The 27448-nt window shown below is 39.2% G+C and overlaps 1 protein-coding gene across 5 annotated transcripts in view; it reads right to left on the reverse strand.

Annotated features, from left to right (window-relative positions):
* Positions 1-25285, reverse strand: part of NAA16 (N-alpha-acetyltransferase 16, NatA auxiliary subunit) — a 62623-nt gene extending 37338 nt beyond the window's left edge. For 3 of the 5 annotated variants that reach the window (XR_009485395.1, XR_009485396.1, XM_059839098.1), the window contains exons 1-7: positions 24744-25285; positions 12603-12687; positions 10242-10346; positions 9498-9655; positions 8295-8429; positions 2246-2399; positions 1344-1463 (exon numbers count right to left, since the gene is read on the reverse strand). Coding sequence is in view for 3 of the 5 variants with exons in the window: in XM_059839098.1 (XP_059695081.1) it covers positions 1344-1463; positions 2246-2399; positions 8295-8429; positions 9498-9655; positions 10242-10346; positions 12603-12687; positions 24744-24797 (811 nt within the window). In the remaining 2 variants the exon portion in view is untranslated. The remainder of the gene's footprint in view (positions 1-1343; positions 1464-2245; positions 2400-8294; positions 8430-9497; positions 9656-10241; positions 10347-12602; positions 12688-24743) is intronic. The other 2 variants (XM_059839097.1, XM_059839096.1) reach the window with 2 other exon arrangements.
* Positions 25286-27448: the final 2163 nt, after the last annotated feature.

Here is a 27448-nt window from a genome sequence, read left to right on the forward strand (position 1 = left end):
AGAAAAACAGTTTATCTTGTCACTGAGCTCAGATGTTGGGGAAGGGGGGGGAATCTATTACCCAGTGTCTCCAACAGATGTAGTTATATAAGTAATGCTAAAATATTGTTTGGACTGGAACGAAAGCATATAAAAGCCCTAATTGAAGTCACAAGTTGGAGCTCCAGAACTTACCATGGGGGAGGAAATAGTCCTAAGACCACCTAAAAAATAAAGTAGCATTATTAGTTTTATAGAATTAGCACAGTTTTAGTCTACATAGGATTTTTTTATGTCAATAACTATGGGACTGGTTCTTTGTTAAAAACTACATGCTTTTGTCAACCTATTTGTTGTATCAGAGAGAATAACTGAGTTCCTGGGTAGCTTAATTTCTGAGACAATAACCACGTGATTCAACTCTATGGATTCATCAGGAAAACCACTCAAAGAGCAACACTACACTCTGAATATATGTAACAAATTAAATAATTTTCATTACCCAATCACTAGCTGTATTCTCAGACCTCATAAGACCTAATGGTAAAACTTTCTAGAAGAAAGTTGATTAAGAAACGTAATGCAGCTGTAATATCTACAAAAAATATAATTGTAAGCTTATGATTTATGATGTCATCAGAATAACTCCAATAAACTTTCACTAAGTAGTGAAAAGATAAATGCAAAGAAACCATTCCTGTATAAATGTAAACACTCTGGAAAGTTATCACTGCAAAACACTTAATACAGCATAAACAGTTGCAATATTGTAGTTTTGAAAAATGAGCTATTTTTTCTGGAAAAACACAACAGCAAAAAGGTGAGCTGGCATTGAAATAACAAAGGCATTAACACATTTATCACCTTTACCATCTAAAGTGCCAACTTAAAAAAAAAAAAAGGAAAAAAAGGTATTTTTTTCAGATGATCTATCTTAAAAGGCCATCCTAAATAGATATTTGAGTATCTCCTACATGCCCCTAGAAAGAGGTATCACCTAAACACGTTTCAAAATTCTAGTTACATAAAACTGTGGCATATGACAGCAGTCTGATAATAAACTACTAGACAGGAATTATTAGCCATTTGGTTTCCAAGTTCACATGTAGCAAGGGAATGTTCTTCATAAGCATCTTAGTAAATGCTACCCTTAATTCCAAGAAAATAAATATTTGGTATTGGTATTTTCATGCATACAAATTTTTCAGTGAATTTTTTAAAAACAAAAACATACTACATAATATTCAAGGTCAGAAGGTATATAATTTTCTGCCAAGTAGAACTTTCTAATCTAAAGTAGTACCATATCAACAGTGTATCCTATATCATATATATTTTCACTGTATCTGTGTAGCTTAACTTACTGGGTTGCAGGGCCTTTTCCAAGCCTTCATAATAATACCAGTTTTCTGCATTACGCTCAATTAACTCTTTGTATACTTCACCAGCTTCTTTCAGTCTTCCTAGCTTCAGTAACATCTCTCCTAGAAACAACACAGTACAGATCTATGAATTACATCAGAAAACACGTGTGAGTAAAGTTTACAATACTAGATATATAAAATTGTTCTTAAGCATACACAGATTCTTTGAAAGAGGCCTTATTTTCCCAAAGGCAAATGCTATGTGTTATGAATGCTACTTGAAGCTACCATATATAGAGCCCAGAACATTCATCACCTGTGAAGACAAAGACTACCTGAATGTCTGTATCTGAGTATTTAAAATAGCTATTGGGAATGTCAAATAGCTAACTCAGTATTAGCACTTCAAATCCACAAAACAACTGAGAGTTATTTTTAACCAAAAAGGTCAACTTCAGTATTCACTTCAATAAGTAAGTGCATTAGGAAGCTTGAAAAGGAAACAAGAACTTGATACTTCAGTCATAAAAAAAGAAGAAAGTGTGTTTGTACTTCAAACAGTATTCTTTATGAAATTCATTTTCATAAGATTAAAACTGGATCATAATAGTTCTGATTTATGGAAAGCTACTCTAGTGTACCAACATAATCTCTGAGATTTCCTCTATTCCTGTGTCAAACCCAGAGAGACTACCTGCATCCACTAACAACTTTGACAGGAAAAGTTATTTACTTGTTCACAAAATTGTAAATCTGTTAGTACCAGTTTTCCTGTAGTAATTGTTACAAATAAATTAAAGACTTTACATGCTGTATTTTCTTCCTTTCACTGCTTTATTGTATATGAAAGCTACTAGTAAAAATTTTTAACAAAATTGAGTAAAGGAAGAACAATTACTTACCTTTGATTTCTTCTACTATTAATTTATCGCATATTTGCTTTTCATGTGTCTCTATATGTTCTAAAGACTCCTGAAAAAGATCTGCCTCTCTCATCACTTGATTCTGATATAAAATCAGTTCGCTATATTCATAATCTATTTTATTAGGAGGAACCTGGGGGAGAAGAAAACAATATATCAGTTAACATTTACCTGTACCTCAAATGAATGCTGTATTACAGAATACAATTGTTGAGAACATAACCAGGTCTGTTTATATACACAACCTAAACGTTCAAAATGTAAAACTTCCATTACTCACAATCAAATCAGATTAATTTAAGGATATCCATTGCAGTTAAGGTTTTAGAAGAAATCCTTTATTTCTCTTTTTTCTATCACTGTAGCAAGCTAAAGCAAACATTTTCACACATTTTCTTTCTGAAGCACTTATGTGCTACACAACAATTTTGACATAAATTATACAGCAGATGGCTGGGGTCTAACAGCATTATTTTCAGTATACCAGAGTTCTGGATCAAACTATTTCCAAGAGGAAATGACCCATCCATAGCTTGACAACTGGAATTTTTCAGATAGAAAACTTACAATATTTCTCTCTAACCAAGTGTTCTCTATACTAAACTTCAATTCCCCAGAAAATACAGCACACAAGCATACAGAATTTTTCAAGCAACAGATAATTATTTTTAGGTCTGCCTGCAGCTGCAAACCTAGGACTTCCTAGAGGCTACAGTACAACTACTGGCTTATCAACCTTGCAGTGCTACAACAGCCAAGGAAGCAGGGTGACATTGAAAATTATTCCTTTCAAAGATAACTTCCTAAAGCGGATTTAGGCAATGAAAAGTCTTGCCAGAGTTATAGAAATTCTTTTCATACTAAATGCTCTTCACTAACATACAAAACACTACTCCAATTGCAATCTCCAGAAAATGCCCAACAGATCAATAAAATTATATGAAATGTACTGTCCCTACAGAAATTGTGAGAGAGACTTCTAATCTAACATGATTTCTTATGTAATAAAAGATGAGAAGCAGTTGAGTTTCCCAAATGTTAATGGTATTTTTTCCTGTGACACTACATACTTTGTTTCTTCCTGTGCAACCAACACTTCAAAGTCACAGTGGTCACTAAACAGCTTACTATGATATTCTGTTCCCTAAAAAAAGCTTTTCCTTGATCTTTAAAGCCATATTATTTAATAAGAAAAAACAACACAAACAACCAAAACATTACACTGGGTGAAAGGAACTTTCTCATTAAGAATACTATCCTAAACCACTACTTCCAGCCCATCCCAAAGCACAAACTGATTCCACAGGATTTAGCATTTGTGATTACATGCTCTTCAGATTCTGAGAGCCAACTTTTATAGTACTGCTGGGCATTTTTAGAAATATCTGCAATGCTGTAAAGATGTATGTATCTGACAATGAACTATGAAAATAATATCATTCAAGTACATTTTTTAACCAGTTAATACAGTATAGCAAATGATCGCTAATGGAACAAGACTATACCATACACAAACTAGTCAGCAAGTAGCATGAAATTCTATACACTTCTCAAAGTAGCTCTCTTCACTACAGCTCCACTTCCATTGCCACCTTTGCACAATTTCTAGTTTATATCACCCACTAGAAATCACTAATAAAAATATTGTTACCAGGAAAGCATTTTTAACTGCTTCACAGAATGGACTAATGGAACAGGGTTAAGCACTAAGCATGTCTTCCTGTTTATCTTTACTGCAATACCATGGAACCAAACTGCAGAGCACCAATTCAGTTCTTTCTCCTTCACCTCCTCCTAAAAATATCCTTTCCTCCAAGACAATACACATATCTAAATTCCAAATTCCACAAGTACTACAGCTTTTTTGGCATATCACGAACTGGTTTTAGGCCTTCGAAACACAGATCACCCAAAAACCTATTAAAAATATGTACAAAATACACAAACAGATATCAATTGACCTCCTCGTGGCTGTTTTGGCTCAGCAGGATAACAAAAAAACCCCAAAAAAACAAACAAACACCACAACAACAACAAAAAAACCCCAAACCAAACAAAAAAAAACACACCAAAAAAACCCAACAAAAACCCCACAACAAAAAAAAAACCCAAACCCAAAAGACCCAACAAAACAATTCAATTATTCTTACACATTAAGTAAATCCACCAGAAAGATACCGCACTTACTATCACTCCATTTAAAAAGTTATTTTTAAAAGGAATTTTAAGAAAAGTCCATTTTCAAAGATACTTTGACATCTCATCAATTTAATGAAGATTTAAATCTGTAATTCATCAGAAGGCAAGCAGTTAACAATCCCAGTAGTTAATCTGAATAATCAGACTCTATAAAGACAATGTCCACACCATTGTTATTGCTGCTTAATACATCTTTACTCCTCCCTCCCCCTAGAAGAGCTATGATTCTTCCACAGGAGATGTCCAACTTTGTCCTGAGCTCAATTCTGCTGTTTCAGAATAAATTTTTTCCTCTTCTCCTGGACCAAAGAAGGATCAGCTTCAACCACAGGTCTCCTGACTGTCACTGGAAGAATGTGACAAGATGCAACCAAAACATACCTAAGAGCAGACCCCCAAAACTCCAGAGGTTTTCTGTCCATATCTGTGTTTGTGGGCCTGACGTGAAAATTAGGAAAAAAATAAAAAATTAAGAATAAAAAATTTTTCTGGAAAAGAAAAAAGGAAAAATGGGACGAACAACAGTAAAACGAATTGCATAGTTGCTTTACACCTTGGTTCCCAAAATTTTAATTCTGAACTGACTCTTACATAATTTTGACTTCAGCTACGACAGCACAAGCTGTTACATTTCCTGCAGTGATGTCTACCTTTAACCTCATAACCTGTTTTTGACTGAAATATTGTGCATCTGGCCAATTTACAGCTTTCAGATGACAGGCAACATTGATCTTAATACACTAAGAAAATTCACCATCTCCAGTGATAACTTAGCCACTAGAATAAAACTGTCAAGGATAAAAAGCAATTTATCACTTTAATTTGTTGATCAGCTTCCTGACACTATTCCTTCCTTTATTTTCCCTGCTAAGCAAGCCTCTTAGCTATTACTCTTCCCAAACCCAGCATACAGTTTTAAAGTCACCTAGACTTTTTTCTGTTTAGAGTAAACAAAGAGACTCTGCCCTTCAGACAGCTTTCTCTGTAGTTATCTTATCTTGCCATATTCTTCTTCTCATTTTCTAACTTTTTTTGACAACAGGCTCATCAGGAAGTCTTGATCTCTCAGTAATGAGTACTTTATGGCTAAAAATCCCTGCATGTCTGAACTAAGAGCCGTACTTTACTCTTCACCCATAAGCTTGCCCTGAGGGACAGTTTTACAGCAAACTAAGTCAGACTAACTGCAGCCTGGATCAACAAAGGCAGCTCACTTCCCTCTATTATTCCCCTTCCTCTCTCCCCTCTCACCTCACAGTTATTCAGTTCAGCCAATCAATCCTTCCCAAGAATGATTATCTTTCTGGCACTTAGGCTTCCTGAACCAACCCTCCACAAGTCAGCCAGTGCTGCACAAGGAAGTGGTGTGAGCACACAGGAAAAACTCAGATTGCTGGTTTTGGCAACAACTTGTAGCTAGATTAGCTGCATTATTTTGTAACACTGCATCTTCAGATACTCATCTACAACCATTAAAATGACAGTTCCTTGATTTTTTTCTTAGTTTTACTGCTTGGTCTTGGCTGTTTGCATTCATATCTGAAAGGACAGAGCTGCCTGAGTAATTCATAAATAAATATCATCATCCTACATTACCATTATTTCCCAATTATTATAACAGCAGCATTTTATGCAACGTGCTACATTTCTTTGTCTATTAATTAACATGAATGGTAGACAGCCCCAGGCCTAATACAGACTGCCATAAAACTCCTCAAAAACATCTGTTTGTTGAAGAGTGCTGCTCACAAGTCACGTGGATACCCTTCAGTCTTTTAACCCTCCTTTTAAATTACCTCTTTTCTATTGCAGTCACATCCAACAGTCTGTAAAGTCCATCACAGAAGTTCATCTATCAAGTTGAGTGCATATGAACTACAGGCCAAGAGGGGTGATTTGAGAAGGAAAGTAAGCAAGATGTGTATCTCCTCAAAGATCCATGCAATGTAATGACCTTAATTATTTTAACTGCAGGACTGAAAAATCCAGACACTGCAATAGCAGTACATTTGGGGAGTATTGTGGAAGAGCCAACACATGGCAAAACTGAGCTGGGAGTTCGCCTGGGCTCTCCTGACTGTTATGGACCCAACACATTGATTCTCTTTTCCAGGGTTTGGGGTTCTACCTGGGTCTGCACTCTTCAGGGAGCTAGCACAACAAAGCACAAGACTATTTTCAAGAGAAATGCAACTAATGTGTTCATACATATTTTTAGTGTTTTGGAGGATTAAAAACAATATACCTACTTAACTGTCTCTAACAATCTCAAAAAAAAAAAAAAAAGGAGAGGCTCAATGGGACTAATTTCCTATCAAACTATGTTGTCCAACATTCGTAGCATATTTCTGTCCTTCAATGCTTAAGCAGCTTTTCCACCACTTGCCTCTGACTGACACGATGCTAATCAACAGTTAAGCCAGATCATTGTACAAGTACAAGCCATCTTCCTATTTATGCAAATTTCCCAAATTGCTCCAGCTTTATGAAAACTTCATCAGTGATTGTGCTCATCTTAGGATTATCTTTGTTTTAGGGTGAGATTTGAGATGGTGGTAACTTGCACAGCAGATTCAACCGATGCAATGCATTTATCTACAGTATTTAAATCTGGCTTAGTCACTATACTCCACAGTGTATCATGACAGCCCTCAAACCATATTTACACACAATGTTTTAGAAAAGATAACAACACAAACACCATCACTTCCAAGGGGCCAATGCCACTACCAAGCTCTCTTAGTCCATGAAGAGCCTCCGTTTCTTATGCGACATTTTCTGGTTTTCCATGTACTCTTTGTTTCTAACTCGGTCAGTCTGACACCAAACTCAGACCGGGCGCTGCTGACTCATTTGAGAATGACGACTTTTTGGCTGTCAAACACTCACAGAAGATGTCCCAATTTTGATTAAAACTTATTCTTTTCAGTTTTTACTCAATGCTGAAGTTACAGCTCTTTGGAAATATCAAGCTATATATAACCAGCTTGTAACATCCTTTTTTTGACCATGATACGTGATCAAGACAAATACTGGTCTCTCCTAGCCATTTATTTCCTTTCTTACACTTAATCTCATATATAACAACTCAAAAAGGATATGAGATTTTTGTTTTAAAAACACAGTTTAGAGGTCAGGTAATATCTTAGTATTTTTACACAGTACTTCCCAGATGGCTCCCCAGCTGAATGGATCTACAAACATGTTTCTTTTTCTTCATACATTGCAGAATAATCAACACATCCACTCTGTTCTGCTAATTTAGACTTTATAGCTCTGCATTACTACTAACAGAACAAGGGAACAGCCACTCTCAAAAAAAGGTTATACTTGGTGATTTTAGGATTGTGCCATTTGATTTACTCAGGTCTCACCAACACCCCATCTGATCAAAGACTCTTCAGCTACACAAAGACTCTTCATGTTACTCTGAAACCAAGCATTGATTTTAAGTGTACAAGACACCGATGCATACAAACCATTGACAATATTTCATTCTTTGTAGAGATGTAATGGCAGCCAGACTATGGCAGGAGAAAGGGCAAATGAGCATGTCCAAAATATTAAAGTATTTTCTGTAGCTTCACCTACTGTAAAGGGGCAGGATCATCACAGGTTCTCTCTAGCTACAAGTCTCACAAACACAAAGTTACTTCACATGAGACTATCTTACAAATTAAATTTTAACAGTTTATTTCTCAAAGCAGAAAGCTCCACAAATAACAAATGTATTCCTAATTCATAATTGATTTCTATTTCCAAAGAATTAACTCCTCAGATTCTGTCCCTTATATAAAAAGTGTTCTCTTTCCAGACCAGGAAATCTTACCTGCTGTGTTTTCCTAAACTCTTCAAGTAATTTTAAGGCCATATCATAATCTTTTAGTAAGTGGTATGCAATGGCATATCCAATCCAGGAAGCGCGTTGTGTGGGGCGCAGTTGAAGCAGCTGGTATCTTGTCTCCTTTAATAAAAGAAAAGCAACTTGAAAAGAGGAATTTTTAACCAGAGTTACTACACATGTATCATGATTTAACACCAAGACAGTTAATATTTTAAAAAAACTTTTAAAAGTCCTTGGCAACCTTTGAAATTCTAACAGCATGGCAAAAAGCAGCACATTTCTGTTTCATAAATTTGGAGGTTACATTCTAAATACACAAGCCATGGAACAAAGCATAAAATCTATTTGAGGAGACACAGAAGGTGTCATTTTCAAGAGCACTTCCTATGGGCCAAAATTATTTCCAAAGACAGAGCTTTGAAATCTCAGAAAGCCATTTCCAGCACAAAGCAGGACCTCACTGCCACTTGAAAGAGCAGCATTCACTCTCAAAGTTCTCACAAAATACTGCAACACTTCTCAGAACTTCTTCCCGAGTCAAATAATATCCTTGGGTCAGCGATTCTATTTTCCCTTACATTAGCAAATTCAAGGGAATTAACATCCTTAGTAAGGGGACCAACTAATGCCAAGCCCACAGTCCAGTCCTCTACTTCATATGAAACCGACAAATCAGTTCAGCCATTTTGAAACTACTCACAGGTTTTGGACAAATTTTAAGGTTTTATTTATAATAATAATAATCAGCACTGGGATTCCAGAATCAGTCATCGTGGGGCAAGTTACCCACATACTAACAAGAAATGTGATAGTGTATTTCTTACCAAAAACACCTTCAGCATTTGCACCCAAAACACAGTTTGTAGGGTTCACAATTGCCTGGTAAGTACTTGCTAATTTAAGTAGCAAGTACTGTACCTTTTTCTTACTATTTTAGTAAAAAATGAGTTAACAACTATTTCTACAAAGTGACTAGTGAATCCAATCGCAAAGAACAAATATTTCTAGTTCTGCTCTCAACCTCATATAGAGCTTTACTGCAATATCTTTTCCTGCTTTCCTAAACAATAGCTTAAAATATTTTTGAAACAGATAAAGAGTAGCAATAGAAATACTACCAATAAAAGGCTTCACAGAGGAACAAGAGAAGGCAGCAGCAATGAGTGGGAATTCAAAGAGAATACTTACTCTGTATCCTTCTAAATCTCTCATCTGAATCTGTAACAGAGAGAGATCTCTCAAGATCTGTAGGTTATCTTTATCTAGTTTGAGTGCATTCCGGTAACACTTAATGGCTTCATCATATTTCTTATCTGAACGCTGCAGGAGACCATAGACATGCCAACCTAATGCAGGTTAAGGAAGATACATTTACAATTTTCACAAAGTAATTGCAGTGCACTTGTGTTACAGGCCAAACAACTCGACATCTTCCTTGAAGATAAGTACCCTTACAAATGAAGATGGATTACTGCAGCCAGACTTTACTAACACATTGTAAAATATTAAATGTTTCCAATTTTTTTTTAAATGACATGTTACTGTTTAAGTCACATTCAGAACCCTCTGAGCACTGTTACACAAATTAAATTATCCTAACTCCAACACACTATAATAGTTAGTCCCAGATTTATTGTTTAAAACATGCTGCCACAATTACAGTAGGAATTCTAACTCGTAAAAGTGTTTCATTCTAACAACAGAATTTGTGTATGATTTCTACTTTTCCTTGCTTGCCTATCTGTAACCTCAATTAGACTCCAGCTTTTACAGTAAGGAAAAAACACAGAACTCCACTTGATTGACTGACAAAAGGGAAAAAGGGAAACTTAGCATTTTGTGCATCAGAAGTCTTTGTCACAATCTCAGCATCTTAGATCTCCATCACTAGTGCCATAGCAAAATGATCAGGTTTTTTACTACAAAGGATACAGACGTGACTCTTCACATCATTACGAAGTCCTTTACGAACAAATTCATACGCTTCCTCCTTCTTCCCTAAGCAGTTCAAGGTCAGTCCTTTCATCGCAAGTGTCTCTGTAAGAAGTATCAGATACTTATGTTTCTGACTTCCCATACGCAGCTTCACCGTGCAGATATCCTTTGAAGTTGTTAAACAGTGAAGTCCCCCATTAAAAAATAAATTTAGATCACGATAGCAGCCTAGCACAGCTGAAGACTATTACATGAATCATTTCCTTTCTTGAAACTCGTCTTAAAAAGATCATTTGCAGAGCATCATGCAGATGTGACGAAAACAGACAACACAAACTTTTATTAATTAAAAAACACAACTAGCTGGCTTTGAGGGAGTTAACAATAAGCTAAAGCAAATTTAGAGAGCTCCTCAATGTGTATTAAAGTTCTCAATGCAAAGACCAAGTGGAAAAAAGGCTGTGTCCACCACAAGAAACAAATCTCTGTAACAGTCCATTCCCCAGTTACAGACTTCTTACAAAGCACTAGTTAAGGGAAACATATTTACTGCTACCATATTAGGAGTGTATGAGACCTCAATGCAATAACACTTTAATCAACATTCTGAGAGGCACAGGATTTCAAACAGTATGTTGGTATGACTACTGCTCTCCCTCTTCCCCCATTCTTCAAGGTACACAGTAGACAAGCAAGTCTCATGTAACGCATGCACTAAGTCTGAAAGCTGTTCCAGATTCCTATTTCAGTGTTTTTGTTAAGTAAGAGACCACTTGTTTTGGTTCCTGCCAGAAGATCAGTCACCTTTTTCATCATAATGCTCTGTTTTTCCTCCAACTACAACCTCTTCCCCAGTATTAATAGCAACAGACTGTGATCTTAAGGTCAGCTGTAACAGCAGTTTGAAGTTTTATTGACAGACCCATTTAACATTTTTTCTCTACAGTACACCTATAAGTGAATGATGACCCAAAATTAGTCAAGGGCTTTTTTTTTTTATTTTTTAGTTGTCCTACATCCACACTGTAAGAACAGAGAAAGCCAGAATGATATCTTTTAAATAATATTAAGACATTTTAAGAAGAATATCCACACTGTTGGGAAAGGGAGTAAGCTAATCCTGCCTTCCCATACCAGGGAGGTAACTGCTCAGCCACATCAGTCCATCTGTTTTGCCACCTTCTCACTAAACTTTTTTAACTCCTTTTCTCTGAGGCTTAGGGTGACAAGTGCAGCTTTCCACCAGATCATTTCACTGGCTTAGTTCTGCCTCAGCTGTCCATTCCAGGCTTTACTCCCAAGCTTCAAAGCCAGGAGTGGCTCAAAGCCACGTAGTATGTGGCTTGCCAAGGCAGCTAGCTGTCCTGGAAAAGTTTAAGAGGCAGCAAGAGCAGAAAAGACATCTGTATACCGAGATGTTACAAAAACAGAAGGGCTAGTAGAGACAAATGCATTAGGTCAGAGCTGAACAAACCACTCTAGCTTTGAAGCAACAAAAAACCTACTTTTATCTCTAGGGAAGTAATGAAGACAACAAAGAAACAGCAGACATGGATGGAAGCACAAAAAGGATTAGTCAAACATTTTTGACAAGATTTGACAACATCGAGTAGGAAAATAATTTTACTGACACACTACATGCACATTCAGTGTTAGGTTGCTTCAACAGTAAAAAAAAAAAAAACCAAAAAAATCCACTGTATCAGAAGGAAAGTGTCTGAATAATGTAACAGAAACCTGTAATACAGTAAGACTAGAGTATCCTATTGAGGATGTAAATAGAATTTAACAGATGTAAATAGAAGCAATATTCTGCTGCCCTGTTTCCCACAATATTTATCAGAGCAGGATCACCAGATTCTGTCTTCAGCTTCAAGTATTAACAGCAACAGTATTACACTTAACTCTGCTCCCTTTAAGCAGCAACTTGGTATGCAGTACAGAAAATTTAAGCCTATGAACTTGACAAAAAACCCTCCAGATTTTTAATTTATTGGCAGAACACATTCATTTAATATTCAAAAAAAGTCTGGGCTTGTTTTAAATAGGAATGTAAGGAAAACCCACAATAGCATTCTGACCCAGAAACCTAGAAAGGCAAGTTGGAAGCTTCACTGAAGTGCTGCTTCCACCACGTATTTTCATCTTCAATATCCCAGTGCACAGGAGTGTTTGACTGAGGCAGAGCGGACACCTGATCTGAATGCACAAAGACTGTTCTCAGAGTAATTATTCAGTCGTAACAACAGAATCACATTCCACAACAGGCTCTTTTCTTTCTCAACAGTATGATATAAACTAATTAAACATTTGAGCTTTTGACAGGAGACAAAAAAATAATCTTGAGTCTGCAGTTACCTCCATGTTCAGCAAATTTTGGGTTAGAAAGGATCATCTTGCAGAACTTGAGTCCATTTTTGTACTGTTTTTGTTCGTAGCATTTCTGTAAAAGATGTGAAATATAATCATTGAAATGCATTTAAAATCACAGTACCTTAACATACTATTACAAATGTAGTCACTCATCAAGAAAAGTATGGAGACAGATCACTAACAAACTCTAGGCAAATATACCTATTCATATTAAATTGCTTCTTCTCAGCATTCAGAACATGCAACAAATACTCTATCTCATGGTCTACTTTTTTTATTAAAAAAGTAATTCCTTTTCAACTGAAATAGGAAAGGGAAGTAGCAGTATCTACTTCAATTCAGAAATTCTTAAAATAGAAATCAGAGTTAGGAATCTTGAGTCAACAGAACTTTTGAGGAGAATTAATCTCAGAGTCTAGATACTCCTTTCAAAATACCACTTCCCTGGCCTAGTGACTTCCCAGAACAAGACATCTCAAGACAGAAAACTTTCCTAGTTGCCAATACAGACTTTTAGAAAAAAGAGAAACCATGAAGTAGGATACTCTTATCATAACCTCAGAAATTGATACAGAGGTATCAGAGTGGGGGAATTTACCTGGGTATTAAAAAATATAAAACCTGTAATAGTACAGCTAAGAGCTAATTATGGATATATTTAGAATACAATTTACCTAATTACTAGGTAAACTGGCAAACTGTAAGGTTCAACTGTGGGAACATATGGAAGAAACAAAATGTGAACGTGGGTCCCTTTTCCTCTTTAGGAAGATACTAGCTAAATCACTAAGGTTTTAGCAATTTAAATCAACTACTGATCACTACAGTGGACCACTAAGACAAATCTGTTTAAACCAGTTAAAGGCATGCTTGTGTCAGTAAGCATGGAAGTGATTTCAGGTCACTTATGCTTTTTAATTGTAGGAAAACCACCAAACCAGACTTGACTTGGCACCATTCTCAGTTAATAAGGAGTATTGTCCTGCTGTAATTTAGATAGCTATTCTCAGGAGAAGGTATGTCATTTCAGTTATGTGCTTGAGTGCTTTAGCAGTCTCTCATAGATCATTCCCACTTCATCAATCTTCCAGGACAAAGGCAAAATCCATGTTAAATTAATATGGAGACAGTAACTCCTGTGCAATCAGAACAGATTATCCCATTACTTCACAGGGCAAAAGCAATATAGAAACATATGCATGCTTAATTTGGGGTAATTGGCTAAGGTAGCAAAACAAGGATCCTCCCCCAGCCTGTGAGGAAGGGCTTAACTGTCGACAGTTTTTAGGTTCTTGCTGTCTGCAACTGGAGACACTTGCAGCTAACCATGACTAAGTGCAGATTAAATCACTGAATAATTTAGGTCAACAGGAACCCTTGGAGGTCACCAAAATCAACCCTCAAAACAAAAGAGAGCTAATCTTGATTTTAGATGAGGTTGATCTACCTGACAGACTTCTGGCTGGATGGCTAGAGAAGCAAACACACTAAGGGAATTCACATTTAAACAACAGCAACAAAAAAAGCTCTGAGTGTTTGTTTGGCTTCTTTTTTTTTAACTGAGAACTAGTTTCAACATCTTTTACCAGAAATAACCTAGGTTGTGGCAAATCTTGGAGTCCCCTCTAGGGGAAGATGAAACTCTCCCGTTCATCTACTTTCTTCAATTAACTTGGGATGCTTTGTATCATTTTTAGGGAATCCTAGGAAAATGCCAACAATGTGCTATGTACGCTTTCTGAACTTATTCAAGTATACCTAAAATTAGCAATAGTGAACATTCATTCACAGTTCTACAACTCTTGCAATATTGAGTGAAACCCCTACTATACAGCAGTGCTTAACCAGAAGCTATTTGAGACAAGTGTGCACTCAAAATAGATTAACTACTGGAGAAAATCAGATCCATTATCCTTGTTCTGACATTTTTATCCTGTAGAGTTCAGTCTCAGGCCTAGAATAAGAACCTAATTGAAGATAATTAGAGACAAATGTGACTTTTGGAAGACAGACAAGATCACATTTTCTAAAGCCCAACAGATGAATGGGAGAGAGAAATTCATGCACTCCACACTGAGAGGAAATGTAAGTCCAATATTCAGTTTTTTGGCTTGCTGACAAGACAACCAGCATCCTTAGTTTAGGCTGAGAGAAGACCTCGGAGGCCAAGTCCAAACTTAAATCCAGTAATGCCAAGTCCACCACTAAACCATGTCCCCAAGTGCCACATTTACACATCTTGTAAGTATCTAGGGTTTGTGATCTAACCCCTTCCCTTGGCAGCCTCTTCCAATGCTGGACAACCCTTTCAAGTGAAGAAATTTTTCCTCATATCAAATTTAAACCTCCCCTGGTGCAACTTGAAGCCATTTCCTCCTATCCTGAAGCTTCTAGGAGAAAAGACCAACTCCCATGTTACTACAGCCTCCTTTCAGGTAGTTGTAGCACAGATGGACATTACATAGTTGGGAAGCCTGATGTCTCCATATGTGTTTCCAAGTTTTTTTACTTATCAGGACAAATGTAGCTGAAATGTATTTACTGGAATCTGTCTCACTGCATTAAGTCTTTGGTTCACTAAAAGCTCAAGTTAATTTGCTGAGGTTTTTTGTTTTTTTGTTTTTTTTAACTGTCTAATCTGTAGTGCTTAATGTGATGCTCCCTATCACCCCGTTAGAGAAATCATTTCCTGCTAAAGCTAAAATCAGATCGTAAATGTTTACACACTTGAAACCTCAAAGGGAAATTGTGGCAAGACCAAAATGTTATTCAGAACCTCTGCTACAAGATGTTCCTAGAAGGATCCTACCTCATCTGGCAAAAATCTCATTTATTCCCTTTTCCAACACTAACTCAACCATATAATCTGCTTGTAGACTGCTATACTAATCTAGATACCATTTTGTGTACTTTCAGGTAAGTATCAAGTGCCTCTACACAGATGTCAAATTGGCACTGAATCTGAGAAGTATCTGTAGTTGTAAAGGTAAAAAAATCTTACTAACAAGGATAAAACAATGAAAAACAAGAAAAGACTTGATTCCTGTATTACAATTCTTTGCTGCATCTACTAAGCAAAATGCCATTCATAAATTCTAATTTTTTTTGTATGATGTCTTTTTTTTTAAAGACCTAAAATCCCTTCCACTACTAAATATCAACAGAATCAAGGATTTGAATCACTAGCATTACTTGTAAAACAGAAGGACTTCACATATCACTACACAATCACATGTGTCATTTATATCTTACTTATGTTTAACTATTTACAACATCAGGTTGGTGCAGGGATGATTTCACAAACTACACCTCCCTAGACACAGCATCTGCTGCTTTGAAAAAGGCTCTGCATTGAGAGAACAGTTACATTTTTCACATACGTAGTTTAATACTCAGGCAATTTTATGGCTGAAGAACATCCCATTATCTCAGACATTAACACTCACTTCCAAGAAGTCGTCTTAACAAAAAATAATCTCAACTGGTGACTCGAAGAGAAACTGCAGCTGCAGCAACCAATTCCCTTCCTCACTCCATGGCTCCAGTGCCTCTGAAGGTATTCAAGTGATGCATTATTTCACAAAGCATTTTTATGTGAAGACTAGATAAAGAGTAGTATCACATTCAAAGACTGAAGACAGCTATTGCACCAAACCAAATAGTGTTAAACACGGCAAATAGGCTTCCCTGATCAGCTTAAATGTTTTAATAATTTAAAGTTGTTTAAGATTGTTTGTAACTGTAACAAAGCTGCACTGAAGTTCAATCCAAATTGTACACTGACCCATCTGATTGTGAGCTCGTGTAAAGGGGACTTGTAAGAAAGGTGGGGACAACTTTTTAGCAGGGTTTATTGTGATAGGCTAAGGGGTGATGTTTCTAGGCTAAAAGATCAATTCAGACTAGACATAAGGAAGACATGATTATTTTTATGATTATAGTGGTGAAACACTGGAATAGGCTGCTCACAGAGGTGACAGATGACCCCTTCCTGGAAACATTCAAGGAGTTCTGAGCCATCAGATCTAGTTGAAGATGCCACTCCTAATGGCAGGGAGTTGGACTACACGGCCTTTAAAGGTCCCTTCCAACCCAAACTGCTCTGTAATTCTATGTACAATTTCTTTAACAACAACACTGCAATTTAAAAATTGATTCTGCTGTCTCTTGGTAAGAACTTATCAAACACAAAATCCAAACCATAACCAGCATTTTAACATTATTCTCTGATCCTACTTATACAGCCCACATTCTGTTGAGACAGGTCTGCACATCAATAGGCTGCCTTGCCAGAAACATGATGGAGCATCAGAATCACCAAATAGAAAAATAAGCACTTCAAACCAAATTAAACAATTTTTACATAGCTGCATAAATAAAGCTTCAAGTTTTATTAGAAGACCTCTATAATTGCCAAGTCCAGCTGTCATGTTCTCACTGCACTACGTTCTGAGGGCAATATTTACATGCCTTTGTAAATACTCCCAGGGTTGGTGACTCAACCACTTCCCTGGGCATGTTCCAGGGCTTAACCACCCTTTCTGCATGGAAATTTTTCCTCATATCTAATCTAAACCTCCCCTGATGCAGCTTGAGGCCATTTCTTCTTGTCCTGTCACTTGTTACCTGGCAGAAAATATTGACTCCCACCTCACCACCACCTCCTTCCAGGCAGCTGTAGCAAGTGATAAGGTCTCCCTTGAGCCTCCTTTTCTCCAGGCTAAACATCCACAGCTCCCTTGGCTACTCCTCAATAAGACTTCTTTAAGACATCACTTGTTTTAGTCTTCTCTGTACTTCCATATAATCCTGCCTGCAGACCTCTCAGCACTCAACAGTTTCAACACTCTTCTTGCCAGGAAGCATCTTGGCACCTGTTGCCAAGATTTTGGTGTAGAACTCGGGAGAGATTTTGGCAACACATAGGATTCATTAAAAAAAAAAAATTACTCTTCTTAATGCTCTGTGTAACACTGATGGAAGTGCTGCTTAAAGAAGGAAACCAAGGACTAAATGTGGAACTTCAAAGCCTAGGGCAAAAGGGCAAGACTTCCATCAAGCCTTATGGAAAGAGTGTTGGAAGTCAGTTATGCTGGAAATCTCTCCCAGTCACAATGGTGATCAAGTTCAGTAGTAAAAAACCCACAGAGTTATCAGTGACACAGATTCTGATCAGCACCTTTTCCTCAGAGCTATGTGACAAGTAATTTGGGGCTGACCAAATTACTGATACACATTTCTGACTAAAACCAGGCACAACCAATAAAGGAACGTCAGCATACTGTCAGTATTCTTAACCGGCATTTAACACTCAGACCTTTTAAAAAGCCTTGTTTTACAGCACATTGATAAAACAATGCCATCAACATAAAACAGGCAATCTACTTCCCACAGCAGCTGACAAATTAGTTGTCTCAGTACCTTAGATTTAGGCAACACTCAATAGTTACTGCTTCTAAGCTAATAAATAATTATTAAATTATTCACCATTTGATAGCAAGGTCTGTCCATTTTGTTTGAAGGTGTTCAGCATCTGCATTGGAAATGCTCCTCATATTACAAACTATATGGATACTTCCAATGCTGATACACAAAAAGAAAGTATCATGATACCACTGAAGTTCAGAGACAGACTAGAAACCTTTCCACAAGGCTTCCCAAAGAGCATCCCTCTCTCCACACTGACTTCAGTTCACTGATGTTTTAGAGAATGAAAAAAAATATCAGCTGGAAGGGGCTTCGGGTCATGGAGGCCAAGACAGCCCTGTTTCAAGCATGTTAAACTTCTAGTCCCAGGGCAACCATTCCAGAGTATCAACATGTTTTTCTACCCATTCTCCATATCCTACCAGGATTTTATATATGCATGGCCACCCCATGTCTGCTATTACTCCACTGGTAAGAGCGGTTAACCTCATCATCTGAAATAAAAAGAGGAAGACAACCTAGATACATCCTTGCTTGCTTTGATTGTCAAAATGGACAGGCCACATCATTCTTTCCCAGACCTGGGACTCAGCAATGCAGAACAGTGCTGAGTCAGAACACAGTCAATGATGTGCAACAGAACAAGCAGCCAGCACTACATGGTGGCAACATTTTGGTCGATGTATTAAATGTCACAGTAATATCTAAGCTTTCACTATCATGATACTCTGTATACAACAATATTATTTTTGCTCCTCAACCAGTCAAGTTCAAATCATCAGAGGATGCAAAACTTGGTACATAATGCAGCTGGTAGTAACAGTTGTAATCACTTGCTGTTTGTATTCTTTATTATTGGCAGAATAAAATTGATATTCCATTTATGGGAAAGAACATGTACGATAAGAGAATGTTTTTTCACCATTTATTGTCCACAGACATCTTTAACAGCCCTCTAAACTACACCTGTTTTAAAAGGGGAAGGAATTATCAATAAGCTTGCCTTAAGGCTTAGTGTAATTTCGTGCTGTGCACACACAGTCAATATAATCTGAATTCCTAGAATATCCTTTGCTTCAAAAGGGCAGAAATAAGAAAACAGAGTAGAAAGAGCTCTTGCTGACAAGTACTTTGCATTTGTAACTTTTACAAATTGCTTGACTTAATACAGTTCTCTCCTGTTTATGAACACATGTGTGGCCCTAAAAGCAAAAACTGTAACAGCAACACTAGAAATGAGACAAGTTGTAGCCCAGACAGACATTTTCCAGTAATTTTCAATCTGCATTTTCTGCAGAAGTACTGAACAGCCCGATCTGCCCCATCTCCTGGGATGAACTGCAATTTGCTTAGCAAGAACTCAGACTAAGCAGGTGGCTCTACAACCTAGTGGAACCGCATCTGAGAGCAGTTAAGTAAATGAAACCATGAACACCAGCACTGTTTTGTGTGATCTGATACAAAACACAGTAAAATAAACATCAGGCTTTAAAAGTTACAATTTTATTTTGGCATCTTCAAGCAAGTTCAAGACAATTACCAATGCAAGCCTTCAACATCAATTTAATCTCGACATTCCATCCTTAACAACACAGTGATTCAGCCAAAAATCACATGAATCACTGCAGATCAGAGCTGAGATCACACACACCTGGTACAGGCCACTAGAAGGAAGATTCAAGGGCTGGATGCAGAGAGAAAAGCTTTTGAGTAAGACAAGCTCTACTGTAGTTCTCATCAGAATGTTCTCAGCCTCCAGTTATCGGCACACCACCAAAGCTCCAAGCAAAAGGATTTATCTCCATTCACAAAAAAAGTAAAGAGGGTCCCCACCACACACCCTTCAAAGCGTCCAAACCTTTTTATATGGCTAATACATCATGCAGCAAAGGGTTCAACAATAAAACTACCTTTTTGTTAACAACTTCTTGTTTGGAGCCCGCTACTTTGCGGCCACCATTTCTACCAAAATCAAAACGAATCATGATAGCTTGAAGACAGAAAAGTACCTACTTAACTTCTGAATCTTCTGTTAAGTTCTTTCTCCCTCTAGAAGGTAATTTCATACTCCTTCCAAGGAGGCTTGGGGGAAGAACCAGGGGAAAGAGCAAAGCACACTTCACTGCAAACACAGCCTTGCAGTGTACTTGGGCAGTAGCATAACAGCCTATTTCTCTTCCCAGTGTGTAGGGGAAGCTGTTTTAACAAAACTAAAATACCTCTAAAAATCTCAAATCTTGGGGCAATCCATCTCACAGCCCATACAAGGTCTGTAGCAAATTAGGATTTCCAAGTCTTACACTCATCTACAACCAATTTTACTTGTCATGACTCAACTTGCTCCAAAAACATGGAAACTTTCAGGTGGCCTTCACTTTTTGTGCCACAAATAGTTCAGAACTGAACTCTTCTTACTATTCAGTGCTTGTTCTGTTCCATTTAAACAGCCAAATAAGAAAATATTCCAGCATAAAACATGGAGAGACTTAACACTGAAAAACTAATATTTTTTTAAAGAAAAGCATAAATGATAGTCCAGAATCAAGAAAAAACCCACAGCATACCACAGAAGCCTGCTTTCTGAGCCTTGCATGATGACCTTCACAAACTCTTTTTGAAAAACTAAACCAAGAATATCTATTTGGGATTAAGTCTTCTCCAAATGAGACTGTCTCAAATCACCGACAAATGTGAAGTGTGACTTCCCCTCATAAAAGCCTTACCGACTGTTACCACTAGCCTGGCATCTATCCTCTGCAATTCTGTCATTTCAGTAGTTTGCAGCTGGCCAGGCATCCTCACCACCTCGTCTGAAAGTCCATACGGAGGGAACCACTTACACTCTTCCTAGGCTGCCTGCCCTCATCAGCACAAGCAACAACCACACCAAGAATCAGTCTAAAGTTACACCAGAAGATTTTAAGGGACTGCTCCAAACACCTGCCTTTAAAAGGAAGGGATCTTTAATGTCAGAGACTTCAAATATCCACTGCTCCAGTGGTGGATTAATAATGGCTACCTCAGCCATGATATCTATCTCATTTGGGAGATCCTAATTAACATAACATAACTTCCCAGTTATCAACTTTAATAGTTCAGTAACTCCCCCACACCATTCACAGGAGACTGACTAGTTGCACGCTTATAAACCATTATTATTTAATTAAATAAAAATTTTAAAAATCTTTCAGAATTCTATGGATAAGAATTAATTAAATCCTACCAACACCTATATATTTATATTTTATCAAAGAAGAAATCTCTTAAGATTATTGAAGAAGTTGGAGAACAAAAAGGACATTACAGTGAAGTTGAACAAGTCCTCAGAGAGGGCACTAGAAGCATTTCCTTGCCCTGAAAAATGGAAAATGTATGCCTGAATGGACTGAGCAGCAACAACCCACTGCTTCAAGGCTATATACTTCCAGACTTTTTTTGTCTTATTAGTTGAAGTCAGCTGCAATTAAAACAGCAAACCTTATTTTAGGCAACAGCAATATGAGGAATTTGCTAAGAAACCAAAGGATTAGTCAGTTACAGGCATGATACTATCCACAGTTCTATCAAACATGAAACACATCAGACCATTCCTTACACTGCATGAGCCTGGGCTCACACCAATACATATTAGAAGAGAGTAAGCATTTCTTGAAAACGAAAACATCTTGGCAAGTGAGCCATGAAAGCATGACAAGAACTCCAAGGCTTTCCTCTAAAGCCTACTAGACTACTTACAAAGACTACTGCCATGCCCTGTCCAGACACAGCTGATTTGATTCCATAAAGCCAATGTCTAAGACTAAGTCTGAGACAGTTTATAGTATGGATTCTTGGGTGAAGGTTAAAAAAAAAAATCAAAGCTGCTTAAACTGAAACATACTCTGAAGGCAAGTTTACAGCTCAATTTTAAATACACAAAATAGAAGATCAGGCTAAGCTTACTAGAAGTAAACACCAAATGCATGATACCAAACTTCAACCTTAACAAGAAGCCTAAGTTACCATGAATATGCTTATTTTAGGCAGCATCTGCCCCATTCACTTAAAAAGTCACCTAATCTGAAGACTGACTAATTGGCAAGAAACACACAAGCACTCCTATATTCATTCTTATTTATGATGCTTTTTTCCTTCCATGAGAGGGGAACATATTCAAATATTTTATCCATGCCTTCTGTGAGGCTGTGAAGTGGAAGAGCTTGAAGCTGCTCAGCCCATACTCCCAAACAACATCACACCTGTAAGCACCAACAGGTCTTCCAGGGGAAGAGCATCTAGACTGAGAAAGGCCATATTTTCGCTGTTCTGCAGAGACTAAGAAACAAAACAGAACTGGAAGTCAGAATACAGCAAGGAGCTTTAGCACTACCTTACAACAGTCCTGATCAACTAGGACTACTACCCATGCTACAATTGCTATTACTTCCCTAATCACCTAACTGCTAGTTTTAAGTCAGCTTGTTCAAGCCCTGCCAAGCATGCAAGCACACAAATTGATGTGGCTTAAAGTTTATTTATTCAGCTTCTCGAGCAGACTTCTCAGCTTACATTGATCTCCAAGAGGCCACACCAGCCAGGGCAGCTCTGACAGCTTTGCTGTTACTTGGGCATCTTGTTCAGAACATTGATAACCTGTCTGATATGTTACATCCACACACCAAGTCACTGTGAAGGATTTCTCATGATTTCCAAATGAGCTTTCCCTTTCTGCTAATTCTCTGCAGAGTGTTCATAAAAATTCTAAAGTCTTAATATATGGGTATAATTTCCTTGCATCTGCTCCAAGTGACTAAATCACTACATGCTTGTAGGGTCTTATTAGACAGCCTCCCACTTAATCCCTGCCCCAAATTTTGGAAATTACTAGGAATGCTATGGGCATATAAAATATTCTAGCAGTGCCAAAGTAAGCAAAAGCTGGTTCGATTAAAGAGCCTTTAGCACCACAAGCCATACTACTAAAAAAAAATACTCTGAGTCATGTCAAACAACCAAAGGGTTCCATTTGTAGTATATTAGTATTCCAGAAAGAAGTGCACCATGCAAGAGCCAGAGCTAGTCAGAAAAAAATTTTAATTAATTAAGTTTCAAGAAGAGACACTATATGAAGAAACAAGCTAGTAATTTTGTGATCAACACTTTAGGAACTGCAACTGGCAACTGCAACTACACAGCACCAGTTAAAGGCTTCTGAAAGTTTTAGAATGCAAGTAAATTTCTGCACCAACTTCACTCAAGCTTTATGTATCTCTCCTCCTTGCCTAAGCACTCATTTCCAACAGTTTTATCCACCATTTAATATTAAAAAAACTGTCTAAAATATGATCTCTAAAAAAGCCATTCTATAATCCAATAAAAAAAACTTTATAAGTGGCTGCTACTGTGAACTTGTCTGCTGCTAGTAAGAATAATCACTTAACCGTTCTAATATTAGTCACTTATTTTTAGCCGAGAGAAAGAGGAGTGCTAGAATGACTTACTAAGATGCATACCATAAGCATGCAGTAAGCAACAAATCACCATTAAGAACCAATAAGTTTTTAAATCTGTACACTATGCAAAGCAGCCAAAAGAAAAAAGCTCTGAAGAACCTGCTGAAAAAAACCAGCTCTGTACAGAGTACAGGAGCTTACAGACACTGTTTGAGCTCAGCTTCCTGAAGCCCAAATGTCTACCTCTGAAACCACTATTGCGGTTGTGAAGCACTGAAACTACCTAACCAATTCAGAGAGAACTAAAGAAATTTCCGCCTGCCAGCAGGATTACTTAGAGTGCTGCACAGACGTCCTCTGCCTGCATAGTGGTAAACTGAAACAAAACACCTCAATTTTGTTGAGGTTGGAACTCCATTACTATCACACTGACAAGCTCGAGAAAAAGGGAGTGTGGTGTTTTGTTGTCTCGGAAGGGAGGAGTGGGACTTTTTTAAGCACAGTACTTGAGTTAGAAACTCACAGCTAAAGCAAGCTCCTTTTTCAAAGTTATCTAGTAAACACTAAACGTCCCTTGCACCGTTAAGTCTCAAAGAGCGGAATTCGCCCAGCACAAAGGAGTTGAGACAAGTCCTCCGAAGGACGCACAGAAGCAGGGATACTTCATTCCACCACACGTCTTCAACTACACTCAAAACTGCTGAGCGAGCGAACTACTTTTAACCCGGTCCCTACACCAAAGCCGAAGCTCTCGTTGGAAATAAAGCGCAGACGGGAATCAACCAAGCAACAGCAAATCCTGCTACACTCGCACCGTGCTTCGAGGTCTTCTCCTTCCGCGCTGCGCGGGGAGGGGAGCGGCGGCGCGGCCCCGGCTGGCCCCCCAGTGCCCGCGGCGGGCAGGAGGAAGGCGCTCGGCGGCCCGAGGAGCCTGCCTGGCTCCCTCCCTCCTTCCCGCCCTCCCCCGGCCGGGGGCCACACCAGCCCTTCCCGGCCGCCAACACGAGCAGGGGCGGCTCGCCCGGCCTGCTCGGCGGGCCCCAGACAAAGGAAGGAAGGAAGCGGGGACGAACCGGGGCGAGGAGGCGACGGCAGCCCGGCTCCCCCCGGCGAGCGCGGCCGCCGCATCCGTGTGCGCTCAGCCGGGGCCAACTCCGGCAGCGGGCGAAGTGACCCGGAGGGCACCGAGCGAGGCCGGCGAGCCAGAGGGAAGAGGAGGGAGAAGCGGCGGCGGGAGGAGGAGAGAGGAGCGGGGCCGGTGTCTCACCAGGATCCGCTTGAAGAGGTTGCTCTCCTTGGGCGGCAGCGGCACGGACGGCATGGCGCGGGCGGCCCTGGGACAGGCACGGCTGGCGGGGGTGGGGGCGGCCCGGGAGGGGCGGCTGGCGGTACGAGGGACGGGAGGAGGGGGAAACGCCGGGGAGGAAAAGCCCGAACTCGGCGGGGCGGCGGCGGCACTTTAACTCATAGCCCTGCGCCGCCCGCCCTCCCCGCCGGCTCCCCCGGGCCCCTCTGCGCAGCTGCCGGGGCGCCTCGCCGCCCGCCTGACGCTGCAAAATGGCCGCCGGGGTCCCCTCGGCGCAGGCGCAGTGCCGCTCCCCCTCACAGACACCCCCTCCGCCCGCCCGGCCCCAGGGCAGGCAGCGAGGATTCCCTCCGTGATTCCCTGTGCGATTCCCGGAGTGGCGGCTGAAGCGCTCCGCTCCCGGCGCTCAAACGGCCGCTTCGGAGAGCCAGGCTGCTCGCAAGCCTGGGAGGGAGGCGGCGTTGGGAAGGAGCGCAGCCTCTGTCGGCGGCGGGGCTCGGAGAGCTCTGCGGGCTTGCAGTGCCCTGGCTGGTATTTAAGGAAACAACAGCAAACTTGGCAGCCAGGCTTCGAGCTAGCGGGGACGGCCCCCGTCGCATTAAGGCATTTTCAGCAGTTGGTTATGTAAAACTTCCCGACACCATCGTGCGTCCGCAGAACAGCGGCGTTTTTTCATCGCGTGGCTCCTTCACCGAAGGAGGTCTAAGGTCTTTTATTTCTTTTCTTGTTATTTCCAAAAATCGTTCTTGAAAACAAAACCAAACCATAACCACCAACAACCAGGAACGCTAAAACTACATGGCCTAGGGCATTACTTAAGAGGAAAATTGGTTAAACTGTCAAGGTTACAGCCAATTAAAAAGGCCATCTTATAGGGAAAATAAACTAGGCGACTGCAATTAAAATCTTTGTTTACATAATTAACTTTTTAAAATATTAATTATATTTTGGCATTTATTTAAAAGAATCTTAGTTCTGTAATAATATGGTTACCCACCTAGAGTCGCAGATGATGAACATGATAGATATCCCCAAGTAAAGGAAGTGTGCGCGAAACAGTAACTCACAAGAGCCAATGAGAAAGTCTGTGTCCTTAATATATTTCATTTGGTACTTGGTAAGCAGATGGCTATGAGACTGAACATCCCAAGCAGCATGTCCTTGGCTTGACACGAGCCTTGCTGAAGTTGATGACAAGATAGCTGCTTTCCTTTTCAGCTAATAGAGGGAACAAGACAGTAGACAATTTCTTGGAAGAGAGTAACCTGCATGTCAGCCTAATAACTTGAAAGCTAATAACTAAAAAATAAAAAAAAAAGCTGATGTTTAGGTAGCTTCCTGAGATGAAAATACAAAGATGAGAACATAAAGTATATGCTTTCTGTAGTTCTTTATAGCTGAGCCATCATGTTATGGACACTTCTAGTGAATGATTTTTGGTTTCCATAGTGTTTTGTTAATCTGTTTAGATGTATGGTCTGTCATAAGAAATATCTCTATTGTGGTTATTGCTCACTTTTTTGTTCTGGCATGCTTCTAATGATGTCAGTCAGTGGGGTCACTGATCACAGTATGTGTTTTCCACATGCAGTCCCCAATTCACTGTTCTTTCTGTTATATGCTATAGTAGTGCTGCACTGGGTATTTGATTTTTACAAAGCAGGAGCATTACTGAGAGGGATGGCAGCCTTGGCTTTGCCCTGCAGCACCATTTTCAGAGCCTGTTTGTGCCAGGCATGTCTTCAGCACTTCTAACAACTATCTGAAGCCTTGACTCTATGAACCCTTATTTCTGTCTTGGCAAAAAGGCATATTATGCCTCTGGTTGGGTTGAATGATAAACTGATGCATCATGGAGAACGATCAGACAAATATTGTGCTAGGTGGACCTTTGATCTGAAGCAATAAGGCTGTTCTTCATAGTTAAAGGTCCCCGTTTCCTGTTAGTCCAAACACTGGAAAGAATGCTGTCTGAAAGTAGGCAAATTGCAAATAAGAGGCAGGGGTTCGATTTGCATCTAGATGTGTCCATATTAAAAGTCTGTTAAAAGCAGCAAGAAAAGGAAAGCAGAGAGGCAATAAAAGAAACGTTTGTAGGCTAGCTGGGAGAGAATAAACAAAGAAATGAGCTTTGTGGGAAGGCAGAGCTCCAACTGAAAGTGAGGTTTGGGAGCGCAGTCAAGAAAACTTCTTGTCATTTAATCCCACTGTGCTGGGCAAAACAAAGCTCTCTCTACAGGCTTTGTTATTAAACAGGACTGTATTCAAGACGCGTATGATTCTGTCACCATTTTTTCCTTCAGAGAGATTTCAGAAGTCTGAACTGTTTGGGCTGAAAGGGGGGAACAATATTGGCATGTTACATACATTGTAACAAGTTTGCTATTTTTGCGGTGTGTGTCACTCTGCTCCTGTGGAAGTTGCTGGGAGATGCTCGCACACCATTAAACCCAGTTAGGGCTCCCTGGGCAAAGAGAGGCCCCTGCGTGGGCATGGACCTGCCTTCAAGCCAAGCGTGTTGCAAGACCTGGAGCCTGTTCTGTCTGATGAGCCATCCCTTTGCCTCCAGTTTCTAAATTGGTAGGTTAATAATGCTAGGTTTTAAAGTACAGGGCCACCATATCTATCCTGAAGCCCCAGAACCCAGCTGTCTTCCTGCTGTCACA

Source organism: Haemorhous mexicanus, chromosome 2 (genome assembly GCF_027477595.1).
Source record: "Haemorhous mexicanus isolate bHaeMex1 chromosome 2, bHaeMex1.pri, whole genome shotgun sequence".
Classification (NCBI taxonomy): Eukaryota; Metazoa; Chordata; class Aves; order Passeriformes; family Fringillidae; genus Haemorhous; species Haemorhous mexicanus.